Raw genomic sequence first — 26,819 nt, forward strand, 5'->3', positions numbered from 1 at the left:
TGTGCTATGATTAAATCAAATCAAATCTTACACATTATATAGCCGATTCTCAATATTCCATGCCTATATATACATTACCCAATTACCCATTACCCAATGAAATAATAAAAACACATTAGTAACATCTATTTTGAATCTCACACAACACAATATCTCACAACGACAAAGAATCAAAGGTAAGTTTTCTATCCTAAGTTGTATATATACTTTTCATTCCATGCACGGACATAGTTTCTACAAGGTACTTATGCTAAATTAGACAAAACCATACATAAAAGTTTTTCACATATCCTCAATTCAACCAAAGTACGTACTATAAAACAACAAGGTTAGTTCCCTCACTTATATACACACAAACAAACAAAACCGACCCAAAATAAGTGACAAAACAACATTAATTAAATATATATTCAACCTTCAAAACAATAAATTATTTTAGCAAAATTTATTATTTACTAAAAATCAAACGTGAGTCAAACTTTTTTAATGCCGAATATTGAATAAGATTTAATGATTTTGTTGTTTTTTATTTTTATTTTTCTCTAAAAACATAAACATAAAACGCCACTTATATATATACACACACTCCATGTCTTAACAACACAATAAAAACCCTAATACCTTAAACTGCAATAACAAATCCCTAAATCAATCTCAAACCTTCACTATAAGATCCAACGGTTGAAAAGTGTGGAACACTCGTGCTTATCACTCTCCCCCACTTCTCACACTCATTTCACTCCTCACTGTTTCTGTTTCTCTCCTAACATGAACCAAAACATCATCGATCTTCAACGTTGTTGTTCTCTTTCACTTTCAACAAAACAACATTGATCTTCGTTTCGATTCCGACCTATTAACATAATCGAAAAACCCATCAATAAAAACATAATTTTTCAAAGCTTCACTTTTTAATTCTCAGCTGGGTCGTAAAAAAAAAACGGAACTTTGATTATTTTTTTTTAAAGGTGACATTTTTAACTGGTTTTTTCTTCAAAGATTGAATTTTTATTCATGTGTTACGTGTTTTTTTCATCTGGGTTGTGTATTTTTTTTCGTAGGTGTTGAACTTTTGGAGTGAAGTTTTTCTTGGTGTTCTTGAATTTGTCTAATGGTAAGTGACAATTACCACAAGATGATTTCTGATGTTGCAATCCGATCCATGTTAAAGAATGGTGAAGATTTGAGCATTTTAAGGCGGCAACAAATGGATGAGAATGAAAGGGAGAGAGAAGTTGCGAGGCTGAGAAGTGGGTCGGCGCCTCCCACTATTGAAGGTTCTTTAACATCTTTTGGTGGTTTATACGGTGGTTCTCCGGTGAGTTATGGCGGTGGAGGTGGAGGTGGAGGTGGAAGGGGTTTTGGTAGTGAAGAGGAGATTCGTGCTGATCCATCTTATGCAAATTATTATTACAATAATGCGAATCTGAATCCAAGGTTGCCTCCACCGTTGGTGTCGAAGGAGGATTGGCGGGTTTCGAGGATGAAAGGTGGTTTGAAGGTTGGAGGAATTGGGGATCGGAGGAGGCTGAATGGTGAAGGTGGTGATGAGGTTGTAAATGGAGAAAGGTCTGTTTTTTCTGCACAGTCTGGTGTGTTTAATGGGAAGGAGGATGGTTCTGAATGGGGCGGCGATGATGGCTTGATTGGCTTGCCGGCATTAGGGCTTGGGAGTAGGCAGAGGAGCATTGCTGAGATATTTCAAGTGAGGGTTTTGACAACTTTTTAACATGTGTTTGTATTTGGATTTTTTGTTTGTTTGTTGATATGAGATTGAGACACTCTTTGCTAAACTTGTAATTGGATTTTTCTGTGTTATTGTTTATGTGATTTTGTGTTTTTAATTTCTTTGGTTTTTTGTTTGTTTTGTTGTTGGTATGAGATTGAAACCCTTTTATCTAAACTTGTAATTTGATCTCTTTGAGTATGTGCTTGTGTGTTTTTTCAATTCTTTCAAATTTATTTGTTTGCTGTATTCAAGATTTTTTTAAATCCCCCGCACACGATCCTGGAGATTTGCATGGGATGGTGTTTGTAGTTGCATATTTAATTTTGTTGGTTTGAGATCCTTTTAGCTTGGTGTTTGTTGTATTGATTTAAGGTTTTAATTCACCTGGATTCGTGCGGGATGATGAATCTTTTTGAAAACCCTAATAGTATTTTTTGTTTTTTTTTTGTTTTTTTAAGATTGATGATTTGTTGTTGCAAATTTGATTTTGTTGGTTTGAGATCCTTTTTAGCTTGGTGAATTTTTTTCAAAACCCTAATAGCATTTTTTTTAAGATTGATGGTTTGATACTGGTTGAGGTGATGTTGGTAGGATGGAAAGTAATGTTTGTAACTGGTATTCTTTTCTGGATTAGTGCAATGGAATTTATAGATAATGAATTGACTTATAGATAATGCTGTTTACTTGTATTTTTTTTACTGTCAAAAAAAAGTTGACTTTGTAGCATGTTTTTTGTTTTGTTTCCATTGTTAGAATGTTTTTTGTTTTGTTTCCATTGTTCGAATTTCTGTTTTGTTGACCGGTTTTTGTTTTTTAGTTGTGGCTAAATTCAAAGAATTTGCTGATTAAATTTGGATATTCAGTTATATCTATTTGAAATTTCTTGTTTGGAGTGTTACTTTGTAACTGAAGAATGTTATTATTATGTTTATAATAATGATCATGATCTAAAAGTTATGATTTTCAATAAATTACATGCTAAAATATTTCTGTTTTGTCTTTTTGTTGTTTCTAACATTTTCTTCATCATGTTTTTCAAAGCAGGATGAAATGAATAGCACAGCATCTGCCTCCAAGCACCCTCATCAGCTGCCTAACCATAACATGTTCGACGACATCGCGCAAAAACCGGAAAACCATTTTGCTTATCTGCATCAAGATTTGGATGATTTAAAGTCTGGCGGAAATCATGTTGGTTCGGCATCTCAATCTTACGCTTCTGCTTTAGGAGCCTCCTTGTCAAGGAGCAATACCCCCGATGCTCAATTTATACCAAGAGTTTCTAGCCCTTCTATTCCTCCCATTGGTGAGGGTAGGTCCAATGCCGCAGAGAAAAGAGGTTTCAACGGTCAAAACTCATATAATGCTGTCTCGTCTAATTTAAATGAGCCTACTGATCTTGCATCTGCTTTGGCTGGCTTGAATCTGTCTCAAAATGGTGCAATAGATGATGAGAAACGCTCCCCGTCATCAAGGCACAATGAATCAGATTACAGTCATAATGCTAAGCAGCACCAATACTTAAACAAGTCTGATTCTCTACCTTATCTGCGTCATCCTGCAAACCATCCCTATTTGAAAGCAAGTAAAAGCAACGCTGGTTTTGGATTGGATATGAATGATTCTATGTTATATGCAAATGAACAGCTAGAATCTCGTAAGGCTGGTGGATTTTCTGTTAATTCACATTTAAAAGGACCTTCTACACCAAGTTTTACTGGAAGAGGTGGTTCATCGCCTGCTCATTATCAGAATGTCGATGATATGCATATCTCGCACGCCAACCATAACATGGCCGGGTTTGCTGTTAACCCTTCATCACCACCGATGATGGGGAGCCAGCTTGGGAGTGGAAATTTGCCTCATTTCTTTGAACATGCCACTCCATCATCTGTACTAGGAATGAATGCCATGGAATCGAGGGGCTTGGGACGGGGTGCAAATTTAGGACATTTGTTGTCTACGTCGGAGTTACAGAATGCAAGCAGATTGGGACATCACGCTGCACCTGGCACTCATCAGCTTCCCTTGATTGATCCTTTGTATCTTCAACATCTGAGATCAAGCGAAGTTGCTGCTGCACAGTTTGCAGCCCTTAACGTATCAGCAAGAAATAATTCAATTACCGAACTTGCCCTCCAAAAAGCTTATATAGAGTCATTAATTGCTCAGCAGCAAAAAGCACACTTTTCGGCCCCTTACCTAGGCAAATCAGCTAGCATGAACCATAATTCTTATGGAAATCCATCACATGGTCTCAGCATGCCGTATCCAGGAAGTCCATTGGCTGGTTCTCCCTTCCCAAACTCCATATATGGACCAGGTAGTCCTATGAGCCAGAGTGAGCGTAATATGCGTATGTCTGGGATGAGGAATGTTCCAGGAGGTTTCCCAGGAGCTTGGCATTCCGAAGCTGTTAGTGGTTTGGATGAGAACTTTCCTTCTACCTTGCTTGATGAATTCAAAAGCAATAAAACCAAATGTTTTGAACTTGCAGAAATTGCCGGGCATGTTGTCGAGTTCAGGTGCATAATGCTTGGTCATAATACTATGTTTTTCTTCTTGACTTTGAACATTTATCTAACTCCTGTTTGTTTTTTTCTTTATATTTTTTAACAGTGCTGATCAGTATGGAAGTCGTTTTATCCAACAGAAACTTGAGACGGCTTCAATGGATGAGAAAACCATGGTTTTTAATGAAATTATGCCAAATGCACTTACTCTAATGACTGATGTCTTCGGTAATTATGTGATTCAGAAGGTAATTCTGCTCTTGACTTTGAACTTGTATAGTATTTTTGTTATTGGCATGCTAAGTAGTTAGCGAATTCATCATTATATTAAAGCGAAAAACTTCCAAACTTTATCTATGCATCCCTAACTTATTCTGATTGATGTTCAGTTTTTTGAACATGGAACACCGGCACAAATAAGAGAACTGGCAGAACAGCTTACTGGTCATGTGCTGACCCTGAGTCTTCAAATGTATGGCTGCCGAGTTATCCAGAAGGTATATGCTCATCAATTTATCTACCTGGCTATGATTCTTACCACAATATCTTATTACATACCTTATTGGTCTTTATGATTTACAAAGTTCTATACTTGTATTACACTTAATTGGATAATTAGAGAGTCAATACTGTCCTATTTAGTGAGATACCAGAGAATAAACTCATATTAAAATTGTACACAACCAGCTCCCTAGTTAGTAATTCCAGTAAACTATGATCTTACCACCTCTGAACAAGTTGGAACACATGCAAAGTTCGGATGCAGTGAGATTGCGTGCAAGATCGGGTGATTGTTTGATCTTGCAATCCCAAAAAGATGATTTTTGGGTCTGGCTGCTCGACCTAGTTACCCCTAAACCTTGTTATGGAATCCCTCAACCATTGCCTGCTCCTCTTCAACGATTTCCTGGCCAGCAAGTGATGGTCCCCAACGATCGGCTTTCCATGAGTGAGCTGCCACCGCAGCAGCAGTCTCTGATTTGCTCAAATCTTTAAAATTTGCTCTTATCACCTATCTAATATGCATATATTGTTTTTTGTAAATTATATTTTAATTGAAAATAAAAAGATAAGGTTTGATAATAAATAATATATTATAAACTAAATTATGCACATATATGTATGCTTGCGTGTGTGTGTGTAAGGGTCTCATCCCTCTTTTTGAGGAACTACGATACTTGTTAAGATCCCAACTTTTACATCTTGCAAGCCCCTCTCCATCCTACATAGGATCTCAATCTTGACAACATTGATTGGAATTATTAAATTTTGAGTATTAATGATGAATGTCTTAATTTTGTATGCTTTTTGAGTTTTGAGCATTTATTTATATCGTAATTTGTATTGTAAATTATATGCATTTTGCTACTTTTTGTATATCGGTCATTCCGTGATCTGCCACAAAGTTTAGGTTTGCTGCTCTGCATAACTAAGGTTAATTAATATGATATGCATGTCACCCCCAATATTCCGCGAAATTGTTAATAGAACTGCCTACAGATTTCTCTCTTGTGAATAATGAGACACATCACTTTGATGAGTTGGCAAGGCAACTCTTGAAATTATCACAAGGTGCTGTCTTTTGTCTTATTAGGTACAAGTCATCAGGTATTTTGTTTTATTTTATTGAGATGAAACCAATTCTTTTATTTTTAGTTTTTTCTCAAAGTCGGATAAGATATATTCGGTGGTTCCATTTGCTTATATGATAATGTTCATTCTGTGTTTGTGACTGATATTTTAACGCATTGTTATGCTGCGAGTGATAAGTGCCGCCGTGATTTTGTTTATGATGATGTTAAAATTTATATTACTAATCTTTTGTTTATTTCTCTGCATTGCACAGGCTATAGAAGTTGTTAATTTAGATCAACAGACTAAAATGGTTATAGAGCTGGATGGTCATATTATGCGTTGCGTGCGTGATCAGAACGGGAACCATGTCATCCAGAAATGTATTGAATGTGTACCTGAAGATGAGATCCGTTTTATCGTTTCAACATTTTATGACCAAGTTGTGACATTGTCAACTCATCCATATGGTTGTCGTGTTATACAGGTCACAAATCCATCTTTTACTTTTTATTTGTGCGAAACACATTTACTGAATTGATATTAACCGGAACGAGATTATGGTTTCTAAACTAGTTAAGTTTTGATATGCAGAGAGTCCTGGAGTACTGCCACGATCCTAAAACTCAACAGATTGTGATGGATGAGATTTTGAAGTGTGTTTGCATGCTGGCACAAGACCAATACGGGAATTATGTTGTTCAGGTTTGTTGCATCTCAATTGGTATCATAATTCATTTGAGTATATGAAACAGTTGTGAAATTTCTGAGTAATAACTAAATGATTGTAATAGTTTGTTTTGTGCTTTTAATTTGCCTTAAGTGTTTGATTGTTTTAAAAATTTCAGCATGTGCTGGAGCATGGTAAGCCGGATGAACGCTCATTGATAATAAAGGAATTTACTGGGCAGATAGTGCAGATGAGCCAGCAGAAGTTTGCTTCGAATGTTATTGAAAAGTGTCTCTCTTTTGGAACGCCTACTGAGCGTCAACTCCTTGTGAATGAGATGATCGGTTCCACTGATGATAATGAGCCTCTTCAGGTTTGTGCATGAAAATGAGCCCGTCAGATCATATTTTTTTGTTGCCTTATTCTCCTTTAGCCATCTTTTATTTTTTCTTACAAATATTTATCATTTTTTAAGTTAATGTGCTGAGTGTGTGCCTTTTAAGTTGTATTTATGCTTAGAATTTTGTTAAGGAAGGCGATTGGTAGAGTTAGCTTTATTTTGGAAAAATAAATAAATCTTTTTCAAGTTTGGTACTTTTATTCTTGTTGTGTTACTCAATCTCTTACCGTGTTACACCTTCTGATTTTCTTATATTTTGCTTGTATTTTTGGTGGATTTAGGTTATGATGAAGGATCAGTTTGCAAACTATGTTGTACAGAAAGTGTTGGAAACTTGTGATGACCAGCAACTTGAGTTGATTCTTAATAGAATAAAGGTTCACTTGAATGCTTTGAAGAAGTATACCTATGGAAAGCACATTGTTGCTCGCGTCGAGAAATTGGTTGCTGCTGGAGGTACTTTCAATCTTGTTAATTTACTTTTCATTCTGCCTCATCTTAATTTTACCATTGTCTCAACATTAGTTTCTTGTGTATTCATATGTGCTTATTTTGGTTTTTCTCTATAATAGTTGTATTTTCTATTATTAATTGGATCATAGAGTTCCCTCCCTAGACATTCATCTGCGGCCTTGTCATTTTTTGCAAAACTTGCATGTTTGTATATCAAAATATTTATTTGAAGAAAAAGTTTATATTCAACCATGAAATTTGATAACTTTAATGTATATATCTTAAATGACTAAGTTTTGACGTTATCTCTAGTAACCCTCATGCTTAAGACTCAACATCTGAAGAATTAACAAATGTTTTTGGGCGATTGAGTTGACAATTTTCACTTTTCATTTCATACTAAAAGGATATGCAAGTAAACTCCTAGTTGTTTTCAAAATATCCATTTTTCCTGTTTGGATCGACTTATTTGGCTTTATCTACTGACATAAACACGTGTGAGACTGTTTGTAGAACTTGTGAAAACAACTTTTGACATGTCCATAACTTGTTTTCATCTTATTTTTACAAGTTCTCCTATGAAAACAACCTATATGAAAATAGTATATACACAAAGTACTTGTATGATAATCACAAGCGCTTACCTATGAACCACAGACACAAACATGGACACTTGACATGACATGACATGGACACTGACACATCGGCACTATTAATAATTTGAGAAAAATGACATAATTCAATGTAACCGTAAGTGTCGGTATCAGACACCTATGCGTGTATGACACCGAGACACACCTAGTCTAAGTAGTGTCCGTGGTTCATCGCTTATGCTATACGTGCTTAATTACGCTGTTTATCCAAACATGACCTAGTTAGATGACGCAGCTTCACAAATTACCTTTCATTAATAACATTTTTTTGTGGTAGTGTTAATATATATTCAATTATTTGATTATGAGTATTTATTTAACTAATAATTTTGTTTACTTGGATTTAATGCAGAGAGGAGGATTAATTTTCTGACACTAAATAATCCTACTGCACAAACAGTATAGAAGGAGATGAAAGTAATGTACAGCTAACTGAGGAAATAGTACAAGTGAAGTGGCCAAATCCTTTTTTCTTTTTTTCCTTCATATTATCTAGTACTGATAATGGCACTGTCTATATTCAAATAGACAGGTGAGTAATAAAAATGTTAGTTGTACTTTTGAAAACTGTACATTTGTTTAGTGTTGAGAGAGGATTAGAATCAGATTTAGCTGAAGCTGGTAAATTATTTTCTTATGGCAGAGAAAAATATATACTGTTTTATGAGCTAGTTTTAATTTTGTACATGGAGGTGTTTGACTGTACAAATTATTATAGGACAACAAGTGTCCCTTGTATTCCGGATTATAAACATGTTTTTATGAGGTTTTACTTTTTTGACATTTCTTAATCTTTTTTGTTGCTTAGTATTTTCTTTCATGTTTTTATGTTTTTCATTTGTTTATTATAACGTGTCAATGTTGATGGTCGGTATATGTTTTTTAAAGGTATTCCTGATAATATAGAATTCGACCGCGAGGTTGATTTAAGTGATATGTTGCTTCATGTATAACTCATTTTTTGGTGGATTTTTATTGTTTGATTCTCAAAAGTTTCATTTTAATACGTTTTTTTTTCTTCTTTTTCTCTAAGCATTTTGATATGTAAATATCTTCAAAATTAAATTATATTATAAATCAAACAAGGTGTTTGAAATGAATTGGAGACAATATGAAACTTTGTGTTTTTGAATTATGAAGCATTTGTGTTTTCCACTTTATTGTTTTTCTTTTTCATGTTTTCTATACAAATAAGTTACTTCTATGTGAGGCTAAGGGCTGTTTAAATTACATTTTGAAAATTATTTAGTTTTTTTTAAAAATGTAAAGTTAATTTGTTTTGTAGACCTATTTTACATATTTTTTTAAAAGCTAAAAATTGTAGTGGGTAATACTTATTTTTAGAAAAGGTTTTCAAAACTATTTTATAAAATGGTTTTTGAATTATTTTATAAAATGGTTTTTGAATTACTAATAACACAATCAAGAAAATTATATTTGTTTTTGAATTATTTCCTACATTGCTTTGTGATGGAACATAGTGCAGTCTTGGTTTTTGAAGTTTCTACGCACAATGAAATTCAACCGCAATTTCGTCCATTTTATCCACATTATTATACAATATATAAATGATTTGCGGTGTAACTGTGATCGCAACTGTAATTAAACTATATTTAAATCCATCAATTGATCAATCAATTTAGAAGACGGAATGTAATAACAAAGCTATCGTTTTACAAGTGTTAACCCTAGCTAAATTGTCATAAGCATAATTATAAGCACGAGGACAAACACTTTAAAAAAGAGCAAAAACACTTGATGTATACTTTTTAGGACAAGCAAACTGACTAGTACAACAATACCTATCATATTTTGTAGCCAAACAAGCACTTTAAATAATGAGTTAACTTTTGAGGATTTTTTTTGCCTTGAAAAAAACTTTGGAATGTGTTTTCCGAATTTGAACTAGAAATTTTTTTGGAAAACGCGTTCCGAAATTTTTAACAAGGGTAAATATGGAAACACAACGATAGAAAAGAAACATAGGGGGTGGGATGAGAAAATTAAAAATTTCCTCCTGAACAAACATAACATGTTCTATTGTTTTTTTTTTTATTGTTGGGCTTACTAAAAATAAATTGGGGTCAAGTCCTTTTTATCAAATGCAAAAATTCTTGTCGAATAAAAAATGCAAAACTTTTACCCGAAAAATGCAGGGATTTTTGCAGAGTAACATGAAATTTTCTCATCCCATCCACTCACTTTCTCGCTTACTCCCCTAGCGCGCAAAAAATTCGGAAAATACGTTCCGAACTGTTTTTCTAGTATAAAATTTACACTATAAAAAATTTGAAAAACGTTTTCCGAATTGCTGGGGGTAGGGGAGAAATTGAGTGGGTGAGATGAGAAAATTTCGAGTAACATTGGCAAAAAGAGCTTAGTTCTTCGCTAAGTATATTTGGACCTCTTGATAAGAAAGAGGCAACCACGGATGCCAAAGTATTTTCAAACTCGTCGGTCATAAAGATAGTTGCTCTTGGACTCCAGTAAATAGATTAATGCATTAAACATTAGATAAGTATCATTCTCTAGATTATTATGATTATTATTAGTGTACATGGAACTTGCATTGGATATACCTTCTAGAGTGTATATATTTATGTATACTAGATGCATCCTTTGATTGAAGGAAACATGCAGGCAAGGGAAAAGAAAATATCCATAGAAGTTTGACCTTCCAGCAAGACACCAACAACACCAGCTCTAAGGGCTTCCTGGCTTCCTGAGATTCCTTCGCACAGAACAATTTTGCCCTTCACCAGCTTACCATCTAGGGAATTGATTGAGCAGGACCTTAAATATTAGAATACTTCTATTAGTAGATTATAGACTGATAGTTTTCATCTATTCACTAATAACTTTTAATTCTTCAAATAAATTTCACTATCAACAAGATCATAAAAATTTAAGTTTATTTTAAAATTTAGTTATAATAATTATTTAATATATTTATTTTAACACGCATACGCGAGCGCACGCACATACGCACACACTAAGTTAAAAAAAATGATGCACACTTGTCACCAGGGGCGGATCTATTCAGGTGTGACGGGGTGCACCTGCACACCCTGGACCTTGAATATTTAGCCCAATTATTTTGTTTATTGCAATTTTGCACCCCCTGGAATTTTCAATTTGCACCACTTTTGCACCACTAGCCCATGATTATCTCAGCTCCGCGTCAATTAATGCTCACTTAATGCAAAATGATGTGTCGATTTGGCTTTTTATTGTTTTTAAAAGTCAAAATGCATCCCCATGGAGGATCGAACTGATGCCCCTCAGGTAACAATGCAGTGCTTTTGGCATTCAACCAGAGTGAAAGACTTGATTTATAGTTGCATATATTTGTATTATACCCATAACTTTCTATTATGTTGCTTAAATATATTATACTTTTTTTTATTTTGTATCTAAATACTAACTATACTTATGATAAATAATTGTTTAATATTTATATTTTTCCTATTTAAATTTTCAAGTAATAATGACTAAAATTTACTTAATTTTTTTTTTGACTTAAAATTTACTTAAAATTTGATGTGGTTATTAAAATTTAAAAAATTTAATATATATTTTAATAATTATATATATATATATATATATATATATATATATATATATATATATATATATATATATATATATATATAAGTTTGCACCCACTGACTTGGGGTCCTGAATCCGCCACTGCTTGTCACGGTTCGTTTGAAGCTTCCCCTTATATAGTGTTTGGAATGTGAGGCTTTAATAGCAAATGACGGATAATTTAAATCTCGTGCAGATACGTATGTTGTGTTAGAGAAATTACTATTGTCCCCGACCAATCGTTAGTTGGTTCAGTGGTGATTGACGCTGAACTTGGTAGAGAGGACCACATTTCGATCCCCGCAACTGCGATCGAGAGGGGGCTGGAACCACTTGATGCAAGAACTGACCCCCGAACAATTAAACTGGTGGTGAAAGCCAAAAGAAATTACTATTGTCCCCGACCAATCGTTAGTTGGTTCAGTGGTGATTGGCGCTGAACTTGTTAGAGAGGACCACATTTCGATCCCCGCAACTGCGATCGAGAGGGGGCTGAAACCACTTGATGCAAGAACTGACCCCCGAACAATTAAACTGGTGGTGAAAGCCAAAACAAATTACTATTGTCCCCTGTGATGTCTTGTAAAATGGTTATGTATATGTTGTAGCCTTGTGCACGTAAAAATCTTACATAATCACTTTATTCTGCATCATATATTAAGCCGGGATTTAAATTAAGCTCTGACGGGGTCAATTTGGCCTATGCCATAAGCAAATTCTGCATGGTGATTATTTGTCGCACTCATTTGCTTCGCTGCAACACAAGGAAAACACAATGTTTATATCATTTCACTTCAAATCAAATAAGTATTATCTACTTATGAATTATGATAAGTAAATATACTACTGATGCCATCAATAGCTTACTACTGAAAAAAATTCGTAACATTTTTTTATGAGCTTATAGCTTACTAGTTTATATATAGTTTATGAACTAATATTTTTACTTGCACTTGAAAACTAATATGCATACCGAGTGACACAATATACTACTGATGCCATCGATGCTCTTGACACAGTATATACATAAATGAAGTTATAATATAGCTAGCTAGTGTGTATATATATATATATATATATATATATATATATATATATATATATATATATATATGGGGTTTTCTAACTTAGACCCTAGTTAGGTCTAAGTTAGCAAGGTGCACCTTTTCAATTGGACCAAAATACCCATTCTTTTTAATTAATTAACCAAAATACCCATTAATAGACGCGGATCCAGTGTCGCGCGAGTACCGAAGGACCATGGTTACAGACCGTTGATTTCCATCAGACAGCCAAGATCTGATCTCATCAAGACTGTCTGATCAATCAGACAGCCCAGATCATCCTGATCCATCAGATTCCAGCGCGTGCGCCACACTGGATTACACCCTGGAGAGAGAAAAATTTGCTTTTTAAAAGTAGGACACGTGTCACACAATGGTTGGCTGGACGTGATTTTTGTTCATTTAATACTTTGAACTCAATTATTTCGTTGTAAATTAATTTTTTATTTTTTTATTTTTATACCTAAATTCATAATTTTTTTTTTCTACAAATAGAGACTTGGTTCGTTTGATTTGGACACCGAAAAAAAAATGCAATTTTTCACTACCTTAATCTCATTTTTTGTCTACTAAATACGTTACTTGTGTGTTGTAATTTAACACGCACCACTCAACCAACTCACTGAAACCATTATACCAGGAAAATAGTAGATAATATTCTGGAACTTTTGGTATATTTTATGAAATTTTTGGAGACCTGAAACTATTTTTAGTTAATTAAATGAGATAAAACGGTAATTAAAAACTAATGTTTGCTTCTGAAACCATTTTACTGGTAGAATGGTTGCACATAGTTGTATTCTGAAACCATTTTACTGGTAGAATGGTTTCAATGAGTAATTTATTAATTGTGTTTGCTTCTGAAACCATTTATCTGGTACAATGGTTTCAGAGAGTTGTAATCTGAAACCATTTTGCTGGTAGAATGGTTTCAGTAAGTTGATTATTAGTTATTTGCTTCTGAAACCATTTAGCTTGTAGAATGGTTGCACATAGTTGTACTCTGAAACTATTTTACTGGTAGAATGGTTTCAGTGAGTAATTTATTAATTGTGTTTGCTTCTGAAACCATTTTGCTGGTAGAATGGTTTCAGTAAGTTGATTCTTAGTTATTTGCTTCTGAAACCATTTAGCTGGAAGAATGGTTTCAGAGATTTGTACTCTGAAACCATTTTCCTGGTAGAATGGTTTCAGTGAGTTGATGTAAGGTAGTGAAAAATGAGATTAAGGTAGTGAAAAATTGGGTTTTTTTTTCTGTGTCCAAATCAAACGAACCAAGTCTCTATTTGTAGAGAAAAAAAAATTATGAATTTTGGTATAAAAATAAAAAATAAAAAATTAATTTACAACGAAATAATTGAGTTCAAAGTATTAAATGGAAAAAAATCACGCCCAGCCAATCAGACAGCGACACGTGTCCTGCTTTTTAAAAAGTAGATTCTTCTCTCTCCAGGGTGTAATCCAGTGTGGTGCACGCGCTGGAATCTGATGGATTCGGATGATCTGGGCTGTCTGATTGATCAGACAGTCTTGATGATATCAGAGCTTGGCTGTCTGATGGAAATCAACGGCCTGTAACCATGGTCCTGCGGTACGCGCGCGACACTGGATCCGCGTCCATTGATGGTAATTTGGTTAATTAATTAAAAAGAATGGGTATTTTGGTCCAACTGAAAAGGTGCACTTTGCTAATTTAGACCCAACTGGGTCTAAGTTAGCAGCCCCCTATATATATATATAGGAGGGTTATATTGACTCCAAGAGTAACTTATAAAAGCTACTCTAAATCATGACCTTTGTTTTTAATTTCAATTAATGGCTAAGATTGATTCGTAATAATTAGTTGGGTGAGACTTATCTTTTTATCACACTGGAAAATGAACATTATCAAAACATTCTTCAAATTGAAGAGAATGAATTAATTATAATCATTAATTGTCAAAACAAGATCCTCCCTTGCTTTTTTTTTTCCACTTCTACTTGCATATTACATGGAATCTCTTCAAAAACATTGACATCAATTACTAAAAACCTGTTTGTTTCTTCAACAAAATCATTACAAATTAAATTATTAAATTAACCTATTGTTCAAATTTGTAAAAAAAGAAAACAAAAAATATTGAACTAATAACAAGAAAAAAAAAGTACGAGCAAAAAGAATATTGTAACCAAAAAAGCATACACCACAAAAAAAAATGGTACACTTGTAAAATTGAAAAGAATAGAAGCATACCGTATAAAATTGTATGAAAAGAAGCAGGATTGTCAAACGATTAGTGTTACATCATTTCAGAGTGTGTAGAATCCTTGTTTTCCCATGTGATAAAAAAATAAGTCTCAATTGATGATTATAATTGATTCATTCTCTTCTATTTAAGGTATGTTTTGATAATTTTCCAATACAATAAAAAATATAAGTCTCACTTTGTGTTTTATGATCAATCAATCTTAACCATTAATTGAAATTAAAATCAAAGGTCATGCTTTGGAGTAACTTTTATAACTTACTCTTAGAGTCAATATAACCCTCCTCATATATATATATATATATATATATATATATATATATATATATATATATATATATATATATGTGTGTGTGTCTTCTTTCACTTTTTGGTACCATGCTCCTGATTTTATTAAAGTTAGCATGTTGAACAACAAACTAGGTGTGCCAAGTTTTAGAGTTTGTACTTGATGGAGTTTTGGTTTATGTCCCCTCCATAGTGTTTCCTTTTTTCTTCTTTAATCTATTTTGGGTTGGTTAGCTCTTTGCTACCACCCTCCTTTTGCAAAATATATATATATATATATATATATATATATATATATATATATATATATATATATATATATATATATATATATATATATATATATATATATATATATATATATAAAGGCTCTGCCTTTGTTACATTTCCATCCACTATACTACTCCAAGTTTTTTCATTTCCAAGTCCAAAACATCACACCGCCAAACCATCCAAGTTTTGTTTCTTTTGAGTGAAATTCGATATCACTCCAAAACCTCAAATTTGAAACATTAATTTCTAATGAGGTTAAAATGGTATTGTGAATGTTTAAGTTCTAATTTTGGAGGAATTTTTTACATATTTGGATCATCTAGAATATAATTAATTTTATCTCTAGAATTGAGTCTACTTAAATCTAGAATTAACTTTTAATTATAGAATTAACTTTTACACTCAATATCTTTTTTTTATTTAAATCAGATAACTGTTGTTGAGACTAATCCCTCAAGTCTTCTAGAACCCAAATGAGTGGCAAATCTTTCATAAAAATTTTAACGTTGTTGTATTTAATCAACTCATCTTTACATGAATATATTCAAACATAAATAATAACATTGTCTTCGACTCAATTTTTACGAGAATTTGTTCATTCAAAATCAATTTTGCTCGTATCAATCATATCATAAATAGAGCAATCCGATTACATAGTCCACAAAAATCTCAAAACTATAGAGCACAACAATCCAATATTTTAACAAGATGGTAAAATTATTCGATTATCTATCACAAGTTTTAGCTTCTCATTATTTCACCTAATGCTTAGACTATTAAAATGTGTATAAGCATGTTCCATCATCACTTCTAGCAGTTGGGTCGAAATTTTTGGCATTTGGATCAGTGCAACCTTCAGGAACAGGAAGATTTATTTGTTGAGCTGCTTTGCCTGCACAATAAAAAATAAATATTTACACCTAATTTCATTTGATACAATAATACATAATTTTCATTTGGTCAAAAATAAAGCTACATGCAAAATAAAGATGTATATGAATGGCTCAAAGAGATAAAAGATCTAACCATAGAAAATTCCACTCTTGATAGCATCACTATTAGCATCACCAAGAGCAATAATATCCCTACCAAATGAATTATATTTATAGGGACAATTTTTTTTATAAAGAATAAAATTAAATAAAAAACCGAGCGACCAACAATATATTTAAGTAATTGTAAAAAAATATTAAATCTAACACCTTAACTAATTTTTTTTTAATCGAATAGCTGAACTTTAAAATAATTTATAATTAAGTCCCTCCTATACTTTTAAATAATTTTAATTAGATCCCTAAACATTTCAATAATATATATTTTGGTCCCTAACTCGAGAGACCCAATAACAAATTATTTAAAAGTTTAGGAACCAAATAAAAACTTTTTAGTTCAAGAACCTAATTATACATTCAGAGATCTAGTTACAATTTTTTTAGTTGAGGTAGTTATTTAAAAACCAATAAAGCCTCTTCACTATATCAATGTTTTTTAATTGTCAATTAGCCTACTAGCTAGAAATTCCACCCTTAAGGTGGATATAAGTGAAGTGGTCGGGGTTTAAATCCTGACCCCTGCATGTATAAAGTAATGTCTCTATCAACTGAACTAAGCTCATGACCACTATATCAATGTTTTAATGGGTATACATGTGTAGTTTGGCAAAAAATAAAGCTACATGCAAAATAAAGATGCTATATATGAATGGCTCAAAGAGATCAAAGATCTAACCATAGAAAGTTCCACTGTTGATAGCATCACTATTAGCATCACCAAGAGCAGCTTCACTCAAGTATTTATCAGCTAATTGGACTCTCTTCACATTCTCTTGTTCTTGTACAAGCATGTTACCATACTCCAAAAGTTTCTCTAAAGTCATCTTTGGTTGATCAAAAGTTGGAGGTCCTTCTTTTGAGTTCACAAGCTTCTTCCCAATGGTTTCAATACCAACACTAGAAATCCACTTTCTCACTTCATCATCATATACTCTTGACCTTAGTGCACCAAAGAAATCTGCAAAATTTAATGCATGCCAATTAGTCTAATTGTTCTTATTCTAATTTTTTTTTTTTTAAAAATATATTTAGAGCAACATGTCCCCACGGCATAGCTCAATTAGTTCAATTGAGATATTCGAAAGAGTAGGGATGACAAATTGGCCCACCCCGCCCCGTTTAGGTCCGGCCCACTTAAAACCCGTCTAAAACGGGCCACGGCGGGGTGACAACATGTGTCTGAGGTCAAAATGTCACCCTGTCCTGTCCTTTAGCGAGCTGGCGGACCAGCTCATCAAACATTTTTTTTCTTTTCATTCACAAAAATCATAAGAATTCATTTGATTTGTCAGTTAAAAAAAACTGAGTTATTCACATAATTTGTTACTTTTATTATCAAAAAATTCTCAAGCGAAGTAATGATTTGGTGATGTAATTGATATGATTTCTCTGTAAAAACAACATAAGACAGATAGAGCAACATGAACTTACCAATGGATTGACCAGGGAAAGTATCAACAATCTTAACAACATCTGCATCAGGTACATTATCATGTCTAAAAATCCCTTTACAAACGCCAATACGATCCTCTCTTGTAGGCGCCCAATAGAATTTCTCCATACGACCATCACGAATAAGAGGAGCATACAATGTTGAAAAATCATTACCAGTAACGATGATAGGAACACGCGCATTCTCTTCTTTGTTATACATACCAGGTAATTGAACATTTGTTGGATTATCAGCAATGTTCATAAGTGTTGCATTTACCATTTGGTTATTTACAGTGTACTGTGTTGTTCCGCCTAAACGACCGGCTCCTGCGTCAAGATCGTTTATGAATAGACAACACATTTTCCCTTTTCTTATTATGTCTGATGCTTCTCTGTATCTTTGTCGAATTAGTTTTGCTGGTTCTCCTGCATTTCCACTTTCTAGCTCTCCAGCACTCATCATGATTGGGCTGGAATTGTAAAATCATATATGTGGATTATATAAGTTAGTTATTATGAACAGACAAAATGGGAACGAAATCATTCTTTCATTAATTTGGAATTGAGTACAATACTGGTAGGTATATATACAATAGTTAAGTTCTATACTAAGTGATGACCTCTCGTCACACCTATTAATTCATGCTTATTTGAGGGACATTAGACTCTTTTTAAGTAGTTTTGTTATGAATAAACAAGAGAAATCAGCCCGGATTTGAGATTACTTGGATTACAAGAAAAGCAGGAAATTATGCAGAAAAATATGGTTTTGCACTACGTTGGGGGTGTGGGACTATCACGCGCAGCGTAGTGGTTAGTGCAAGAAAGAAGAGTTTCCCCTGCTTTAACTACGCGCGGCGTGATGGCTATCACACGCGACGTAATACCCTGCCTGAAGATGAACTTGCTCTCTGACTAGTCACGCGCGACATGAGATCTATCACGCGCGGCGTGAAGGAGGAAAATCAACTACGCCGGTAGTGTGATCCAACTACGTGCGGCGTAATACCTGTACTAAAGATCTGATTCTTCTCTGACTTGATCATGCGCGGTGTGGTAGATTTCACGCGCAGCGTAGTGTTAATTTCAGCAACCACGCGCAGCGTGGTAGATCTGGCGCGCGGCGTGGTTGCGATCTGTATTTAAAGAAACTTCATTTTCTGGAAAAGGGTTCGAAACTTTGGAGTTGAAACCTGATTTTAAGAGTTCTTGTGCATCAATTGGAGTGAGATCGTGCGTTCCAGTGGCTAAATTCAAGGAGTTCAACAACATGGGAGCAAGTCTTGTAGAGTTGGAGCTTGGATCCTTGCTTGTCACCATGAGGAACTAAATCCTCATTGAGGTTGGATCTAGAATATGAACTAAACTGATGTAATCTCATGTAATTCCTCATATTTGTAATGAATCTCTCTTGTATAAGTGTTATTCAATGAATTTCAGTTCTTAATGCTTTACAATTTCTGATCAACTTTGCAATGATTTTAGATTTTGATTATGTATGAGAATATGAGTTAAAATCCGACATGAATTCATTGAGCACTTGAGTGTTTCCGGTCGAGAGATTGAAACATAGAGTGTAACATAAGATCAACGCACTTTTAATTACTCTGTTACCGGTAGCTTCCATCCAAGAGATTGGAGAAGTATCGGTAAGGGATAGGGTGGATTTATCAAGAGATTGAGATTCATCATATTGTTATCTAGTTGTGACACTTGAGTGGTTCATTACGATATGATTGATTGCATGCGATTGCTATAGTTTAGGGAGTTTCGACGATCCAACCTCACTCTTTTATCACTGATTACTCAAACCGTTTTCTTACCAAACAATTACTCAAACCAACCCCCAAACATGTGTTTTAAGATTACTATGTTTATAGACACAATCATCTTGATTGAACAACACAATCCCTGTGGATCGATATTTTTTTATTACTAATTGACGACGTTTGTACACTTGCAAAGAGTCAATCACTAAGTATTGTGTACAAGCAAGCATAGGATCATGTACAATAAGGCCTAATTATCAATTGTAGTAGTTAACTTGTTATTTGATGAAGCTTCAGTGTGTGTATGCTCTAATAGTAGTGTCAAATAATGTATTAATACATTGACCCCAAAAAAATGTATTAATACAATATCATGATAATCTACCGATACTTCAAATGGAAGGCTCTGTCAGCGTGTCTGGTGTCCAGCACATACCAGTGTAATGTTGGACACTGACATATTTGGATTTGGATTGGGTGCACACGCATCTAGGCCGTCGAACAAAGATAGGATGGTCAAGATTTTAAAGCAGATTTGGAACAGATCAAACGACCGAGATGCATGTGACTGCGTACAGCCCGAATCTAACATACTAGTATGTGGTCGGACATGGATTCATTGAAGTCGATGTGATGCAGTCAGTGCATCACAGTCGTCTGATGAAAATCAAACGGTTCAGAATTAAATGCAGTTAAAATATAAAAACTCTGATTTTAAATGCCGACTGTCCGATCTTGGTCGAACGGTCTTGATCTTACTAACTACATGTGCAGTAATGGGTGCCGACTGCACCAATCCAGGTCCGTATCGTATGTGGTCATATTTAATTACTTCCATTTTTTAAATATTATGGATGGCTACTAGTCTATGTTTCATACATGAAATCAAACATGAATAGTTGAGTGCTAGGTGCTTAGTTCTGATGTAAAATGGAAGTAACTTACTTGATTCCCATCTTGGCAAAGACAAGCTCAGCTTGGAAAGATTTTCCTTGACCTTTACCTCCCCAAATACCAAGAATGAGAGGAACCTAGAAAAATAATGAAAATATTTCAATGTCTATTTTATCAGAATCTTAGTGGTAGTATCTACAACATGGTTTTAAATTGCAGGCCGCAACCACAATTGTCGTTGCAATATAAAAGATTTTGAGGTCTCCTTAACGACATCACAACCACAATTTCAACTGCATGGACCTCATTTTACCTCAATAGAATAGTTCACAACATAACTGCAACGGCAATTTAAAACCATGATATACAAAAATAACATGCATATATCTAATTACATGCCTTGATGTTAGGCAGGGTCAAGAAATTCTTGGTGATGTGCACAACAAGCTTGTCCATAAAAGCAGGAGCTATGTAAAAACCATCCATTGTGTTGTCAAAGTTGTACCTGAAAATGAAATACCATAGTGCATGATGACGACCAAACCACCTTAATATAAAAAAGGATTTAATACCAATCTTTTAAAAACCGAACCAGACAATCCAACTATTTGAACTGTGAACAAGCGTTGTCTATGGTTCAATTATTTAAGCAGTTCGACCACAATTTTCACCCCAGATCGAACTGTTTAAAGCAGTTTAACCATGACGTAGAAGTTTGCAGGTTCAATCTCTGATTTGGTTTTTAAATCACCGTTTACGATAAAAATGATAATGACTTAAGTATATCTGTCACTTACTGTCTAAGTCCAGCACTAATGTACTCATAAGAACTCATGACTGCATAATGAGTTCCAGCATCTGCTGGTGCTTGGAAAACTGAATCAACCATACCCTTCCCTCTTGTGATATCTTGTTGATCATCTGAAGTATCATAGGCCAAACCTCTCCATCTGTCTTTGTCAGTTTGTTTGCTCTCATCAATCTCAGCAGCAGCAACAATTTTGAAACTTATAGATGAAACCTTTGTGTATGGAATTCTTGAGGTAACTTTCTTTAAGCTGGTTCCAAAGAATGATGAACTTGGAACTGAAGCTACTGTTCCAGAGCTATTTAAGCTCAACTGCAATATCACAGTATTAGCATACGAAACACAGATACATACATGGATACGTCACTGACACTTTGACACTGATAATAATTTGAGAAAATCAACTTATTCAATGTAACTAAACACATGTGTCGGTGTCATAGTGTCTGTCACTAACTCGTGTTAGATATCAGACAGACTTTCAATATGAAATGTCTCTTACATACACTATTTAAACTATTTGGAAGTTTACTTATCAAAGGCTTACAATATATATATATATATATATATATATATATATATATATATATATATATATTATCAGTTGGTATGAACATCACATTATATGTGCAGAGCCTAGGTTCAAACTTCAGACACTCCACTTATTTACATTTCTAGCCACTAGACTATTTAACAAAAAAAAATCGAAAGGCAAACCATCATTTTGGTTCTTGAAAGTATAGTTCGCTGTCACATTGGTCCTTGCCTGATTGAATCTATCGAAATTGCAAGCACATCGATGCCTCTTTTTTAGTATTTTATGATAAAATTGACCAATGAAATACACATTTGAAAACTAAATTAACTACTTAAAAATAAATTCGAGGACAAAATGGTTAATAAAAGAGACACTTGTGCATGTGTTTGCAAATTTGATATATTTAAGGACGAATACGACAACGAGTTACACTAGTTTTATTTTCTCATGAATATCATACTTGAAACTGTTAAAAATAATAATCAAAATCATCTTTACAATTTTACAAGTATATATAAAATAATGATTTGATCAAGTATATATATACACACACACTTAAGAGCATTAGAACAAGAAACAAATATTAGTAAGTAGATAAAGCAACATACATGAGTTCCACAGATAGATCCAACAACAGAGACTGATGCAGCCATAGTTGTACTATTGTCTTGTGTTGTCTTGCAAAGATAGAGAAGTGTAATGCAAATAAATGTGTGGTGTTTTGGAAAATGAGCAAATTTTTCCAAAGGAAATGAATTTATAGTGTGACACAATTGAGTATATACAAAAATTCATATCTCTATAAGATTAGCTAAGGATTCTTGACATCCACACAATGAAGATTTCTTTGTTGCCAACGTGGCAATCACTTATTGCCTGAATGGTCCAGACACTTCTAGAGACAAATGTCTTCATCAGATTTTGGATTGTATCCTTTTTCAATTTTATCTGATTTAATGAGTAATTGTTGTTACTAGTACAACATAAATTTCGTCTTAGACACTTCTAGGTTCATACAAAGCCAAAATGTTTTTGTTTCATTGTTGGATTAAAAAGAAGTGTTTATGATTAATACAGTATTTTTTTATTTTTTTTTGGTGATACTAAATACAGTATGTTTTATTTGATGCTCAATTAAATTTTTAGCACGTATGTTATTTTTTTTGGTAAAAAAAAATTAGAGAAAAAAGAAATTTTTTTTTTATAAGAGAGAAAAAAAGAATATTTTTTTTTGGTTTAGAAAAAAGATTTTTTTGGCATGCATACTTCCTAAATATAAGTATTATTTCAATTTCACATAGATTAGAGTGTTCCTGTTTTATTTTGTGATTTATTTGCCTTAGTGCGTCCCGTCTTCGTGCGGTGTTTGTTTGATCTCCGTCTTCGTGCAGTGCTTGTTTGCTTTCTTGTTTTTTGTGGAGTTCGTTCGGTTAAGATTGACAGATCAACTTTGATCAACTACTGATTCAATCAATAACAAGGTCATCAACGATGAAGATTCGAAGACATGAGTATTTCGGTTACTTTTATTTTATCACATTATTTGTAGGCTTAAGCATGCCGTTTTATGCTATTAACTTGGATGGTGTGAGTTTGTTCGCAGATTCATCCTTTACGTTTTTAGCGACATTGAATTTGTGTTTGTATCTGATGTATCTATCAATTTGAATGAATGAATATTTTATTTTAGTAAAAAAAGTATTATTTCAAATTATTAGATATATTTTCTTACCAAATTATTTTTTGTTTTAATTTAATTATGTGGAAAAATGGGGAATCTATTAATATAATTGAATAATAGAAAATAAATTTTGGTGATTGAGATTATGAATATTCAAAAGGTAATTGACCCTAACCAGTAACCACTCTTTTTGGAGTAATAATACATGCTATTTTCGTGTGCTCTTTGTGGTAAGACTTCTGAATCTATTTTGCATCATTTTATCTTCTGTGACGTTGCTTTAAAGGTTTGGATTGGAGTGTTTGATTGGCTCGGGTTATCCTTCTCATTACCACAAAGTCTTTTCTCTATTTTGAATCACTTCATTATGATTGGGGGCAAAAAATTACGTAAGAGATTGTGTATGATTTGAAATGTTGTGGTTTGAGCCTTGTGGCGTCACCGAAACGCTGTTGTGTTCGAGAATGGTATAATAAGTTCGGCGGATGTGTTAGAAGGAATTATTGTATCTTCTTGGAAGTGATGGTTAAGCCAATCTAACTCTCATCCGCTTCTTTATGAATGGCGCGTTCAACCGAATTTATTTTTGGCTCAATGATGTTAAGAGTGTGCTGTTATGTTGGAGCTGCTGTGGTTTGGACGTGAGTCCTTTGGTCAGGAGTCTGCTATTTTTGCCTTGCTTGGCTTGGTTTTTTCCTTGTTGTGCTGCTTTACTTTGCAATTTAGGCCTTTGTTTAGCCTAGTTTAGAGTTCTGTTACTCCTAACTTTGTATTTTCTAATGTTTCTAGTACTCCTTGTGCTGGAACTTTTCTCTGTTAATATAATAAATTTTAGCCTTTTCCAAAAAAAAAAAAAACACAAACATTATATGGCCTATTTAACTAAATAGTCTTATAAAGAAGTCTTGGTGTACTCTATTTAAAGAAATAGTCTAGCCTGATCTGAACCTATATAGGTTAGGCCTTAAGATCCGGTAGACACCGACCTCACCGATTCCCACCTCTACTTGTAATTGTTTGTTAATTAGTACTTCTTTTCATGGTATGTCTTATGTCATGGAGTGAATTTTATTAAAATCTTTTGCGGATTTTTTTAAAAAAAACATTGGCATAATTCATCTATCAATTTACTATCCATTCAATTTCTTTATTTACTTTGCATTTTTTATTATTTTATTTTCTTATTTAATAAAATATTAGCAAATAGAGATTTTATTGTTTTGTTTTATTTTCTTTATTTACCATTCAATATTTTCTTATTTTATTGTTTTATTTTCCATTCAATTGAGGCCTTATTTAATTAATTTTTTTTTACCTAATTTTAAACTTGTTTTCAAAGTCGCACTTACGAAAACGCTTTCTAACTCAAGAGTTTATGGTTCGTCTCACCTTTGTTTCACACGATTATTTTGACAAAAAATATCATCTGACGCGGTTGGAAGTGGAAATGATCAGCAAACGCTAATCCTATAACAAGAACACACGTTTGCAAACAACAAACCTGTCAGATAAAGCTCAGGAATCCACCAGAAAGAGTAAACAATTTGGAATCTACCAAACTTGAGAAAATTCTCTATAATTTTATTGAAAGAAAAAGTTGTCTTCAAGACTACAATAGTTTGGATTAAATATCAGGGAAAAATAAAAATAACAAATGTAGCTAAATTATAGAAATAACAAATTTAACTAAAAGATGGTAAAATAAAATAACAAATCTAGATAGTAAAAAAATAACAATCGATCAGGATTCAAGCTCATCATCTTCTGACGATGTGCAACTTCCTCGATACGCACAATCGACCCTCCTGCATCATCATCTAAATAATAACCCAACATTAGCTTTAGACGGATCCGGCTGACCCTCAGGCTTTTGAGATCCTATTAGATATATGTACTTCTATTAATTTATTTATTTTTAAATGAGTTGAATACATTTTTTTGGTAGTAATTTTATTTCTACTTTTACAATCGGCCGCATGTTACCTACAAAATCAAGAATGCATCTATTAAATTTAGTTATTAAATTTTTTTTAGTAATAACAAGTCACTATATTTATTTACATGTATAAATTTTTTACTAGACCTATATAAAAAAACAAAAATTGTTATCTAACTGTTCTGGACTATACTAGAACTAGTTCACTTCATACCCCTTAAGTCCATGACAGCTTGCCCCACACATCCATATCAGCAGAACATGGTAGAACCTCTCCACCAAGATAGGAGCAGATCTCTGCTTCACCCACTATCTAAGGGTAATATTTTGACAGTCTATCTTATTGGGCCTAGTTTGATCCAACCCAATAAGAGGACCTTTGGCCCAGAGCTGTGGGCTATATAAGCTCTCCTATACAGGAGAGCTAGGTAACACTATTCATTCACTCAATTACTTTCTCTCTCTTGCTCTCATTCCCTTTCTAACTTTGGCATCGGAGCACCTGCAGGTACAACCTCCCCCTCCGTGGATCAGCTGCTCGACCCGCCGTCAACCACCTGCTCAACGGACTGCCAACTGATCATCTACCTTTCTGATCAACGGTTAAGATTACTATCTAAAAAAAACCAATAATTTTTTTAATAGTAACAAAGTCACCATATTTATATACATATATCAATTTTTTTGGTGGTAAATAGTGTTGTGCTAGCGTTAAAACAAAAACAAGAATTACATAATCTATTTCGTTGGTTTTGCGATTTAAGTGAAAATTGTTATCTAACTAAGAAATAAACCAATAACTCAACCTTTGTTAACCCTCAATTCTCAAGAAAAGGTCATGATATTCCAAAGTTTGTTCGCGAAATAAGTAAAGCCCAATAAAATATTATTTCTTCAAGAGATTGAACTCAAATTATCTCGAATGATTTATCCTAGAAAAAACATGTTAACAATTTGAACCTAATTACCATATTTAACTCAAACATATTTATAAAAAGGAAAATGTTGAACAATGTTATTTTCGATGCAAAATTTATCTTTTTTAGTTCTTTAACTAATATTCAGGGAACATTAGTTAGCATGATCTTTAAAAAAAAATCACTATAGAAATCATGTTAAGTCTCTAGATACTGGCCTTAATTATGATATTATTATGGCATGTTTAAACATTTTAATGATGTTCAAATAATCTAACAAGCAATGATGTTGATTGATGCATGATAGAGATAGACAATTTCATCGTTAAACTCTAAAGCCA

The 26,819-nt window shown here is 33.4% G+C and overlaps 2 protein-coding genes across 4 annotated transcripts; one reads left to right on the forward strand and one right to left on the reverse strand.

Moving 5' to 3' along the window:
* Nucleotides 1-576: 576 nt before the first annotated feature.
* LOC123920068 (pumilio homolog 1-like) lies at nt 577-8,755 on the forward strand. Of its 2 annotated transcripts, none has more exons than XM_045972199.1 (10): nt 577-968; nt 1,062-1,705; nt 2,774-4,254; nt 4,349-4,490; nt 4,632-4,739; nt 6,089-6,301; nt 6,409-6,519; nt 6,663-6,857; nt 7,166-7,340; nt 8,343-8,755. In XM_045972199.1, exons 2-10 carry the CDS (start codon nt 1,112-1,114, stop codon nt 8,393-8,395), a joined length of 3,072 nt encoding a protein of 1,023 aa, XP_045828155.1. In that variant the 5' UTR covers nt 577-968; nt 1,062-1,111; the 3' UTR covers nt 8,396-8,755. The 2 variants fall into 2 exon arrangements, with proteins under 2 accessions (XP_045828155.1, XP_045828154.1); XM_045972198.1 differs by having other exon boundaries at nt 600-968; nt 2,771-4,254.
* Nucleotides 8,756-16,017: 7,262 nt separating this feature from the next.
* On the reverse strand, nt 16,018-22,967 carry LOC123882162 (ribulose bisphosphate carboxylase/oxygenase activase, chloroplastic). Of its 2 annotated transcripts, XM_045930972.1 has the most exons (8): nt 22,553-22,776; nt 21,396-21,718; nt 20,998-21,103; nt 20,650-20,735; nt 17,933-18,405; nt 17,178-17,459; nt 16,476-16,534; nt 16,018-16,341 (listed from the first exon to the last, which is right to left on the reverse strand). In XM_045930972.1, the coding sequence occupies exons 1-8, from the start codon at nt 22,595-22,597 to the stop codon at nt 16,321-16,323; spliced, it is 1,395 nt and encodes a 464-aa protein (XP_045786928.1). In that variant the 5' UTR covers nt 22,598-22,776; the 3' UTR covers nt 16,018-16,320. The 2 variants fall into 2 exon arrangements, with proteins under 2 accessions (XP_045786928.1, XP_045786927.1); XM_045930971.1 differs by lacking the exon at nt 16,476-16,534 and having other exon boundaries at nt 22,553-22,967.
* Between the last annotated feature and the right edge of the window lie 3,852 nt (nt 22,968-26,819).

This window comes from Trifolium pratense, linkage group LG4 (assembly GCF_020283565.1).
Source record: "Trifolium pratense cultivar HEN17-A07 linkage group LG4, ARS_RC_1.1, whole genome shotgun sequence".
Classification (NCBI taxonomy): domain Eukaryota; kingdom Viridiplantae; phylum Streptophyta; class Magnoliopsida; order Fabales; family Fabaceae; genus Trifolium; species Trifolium pratense.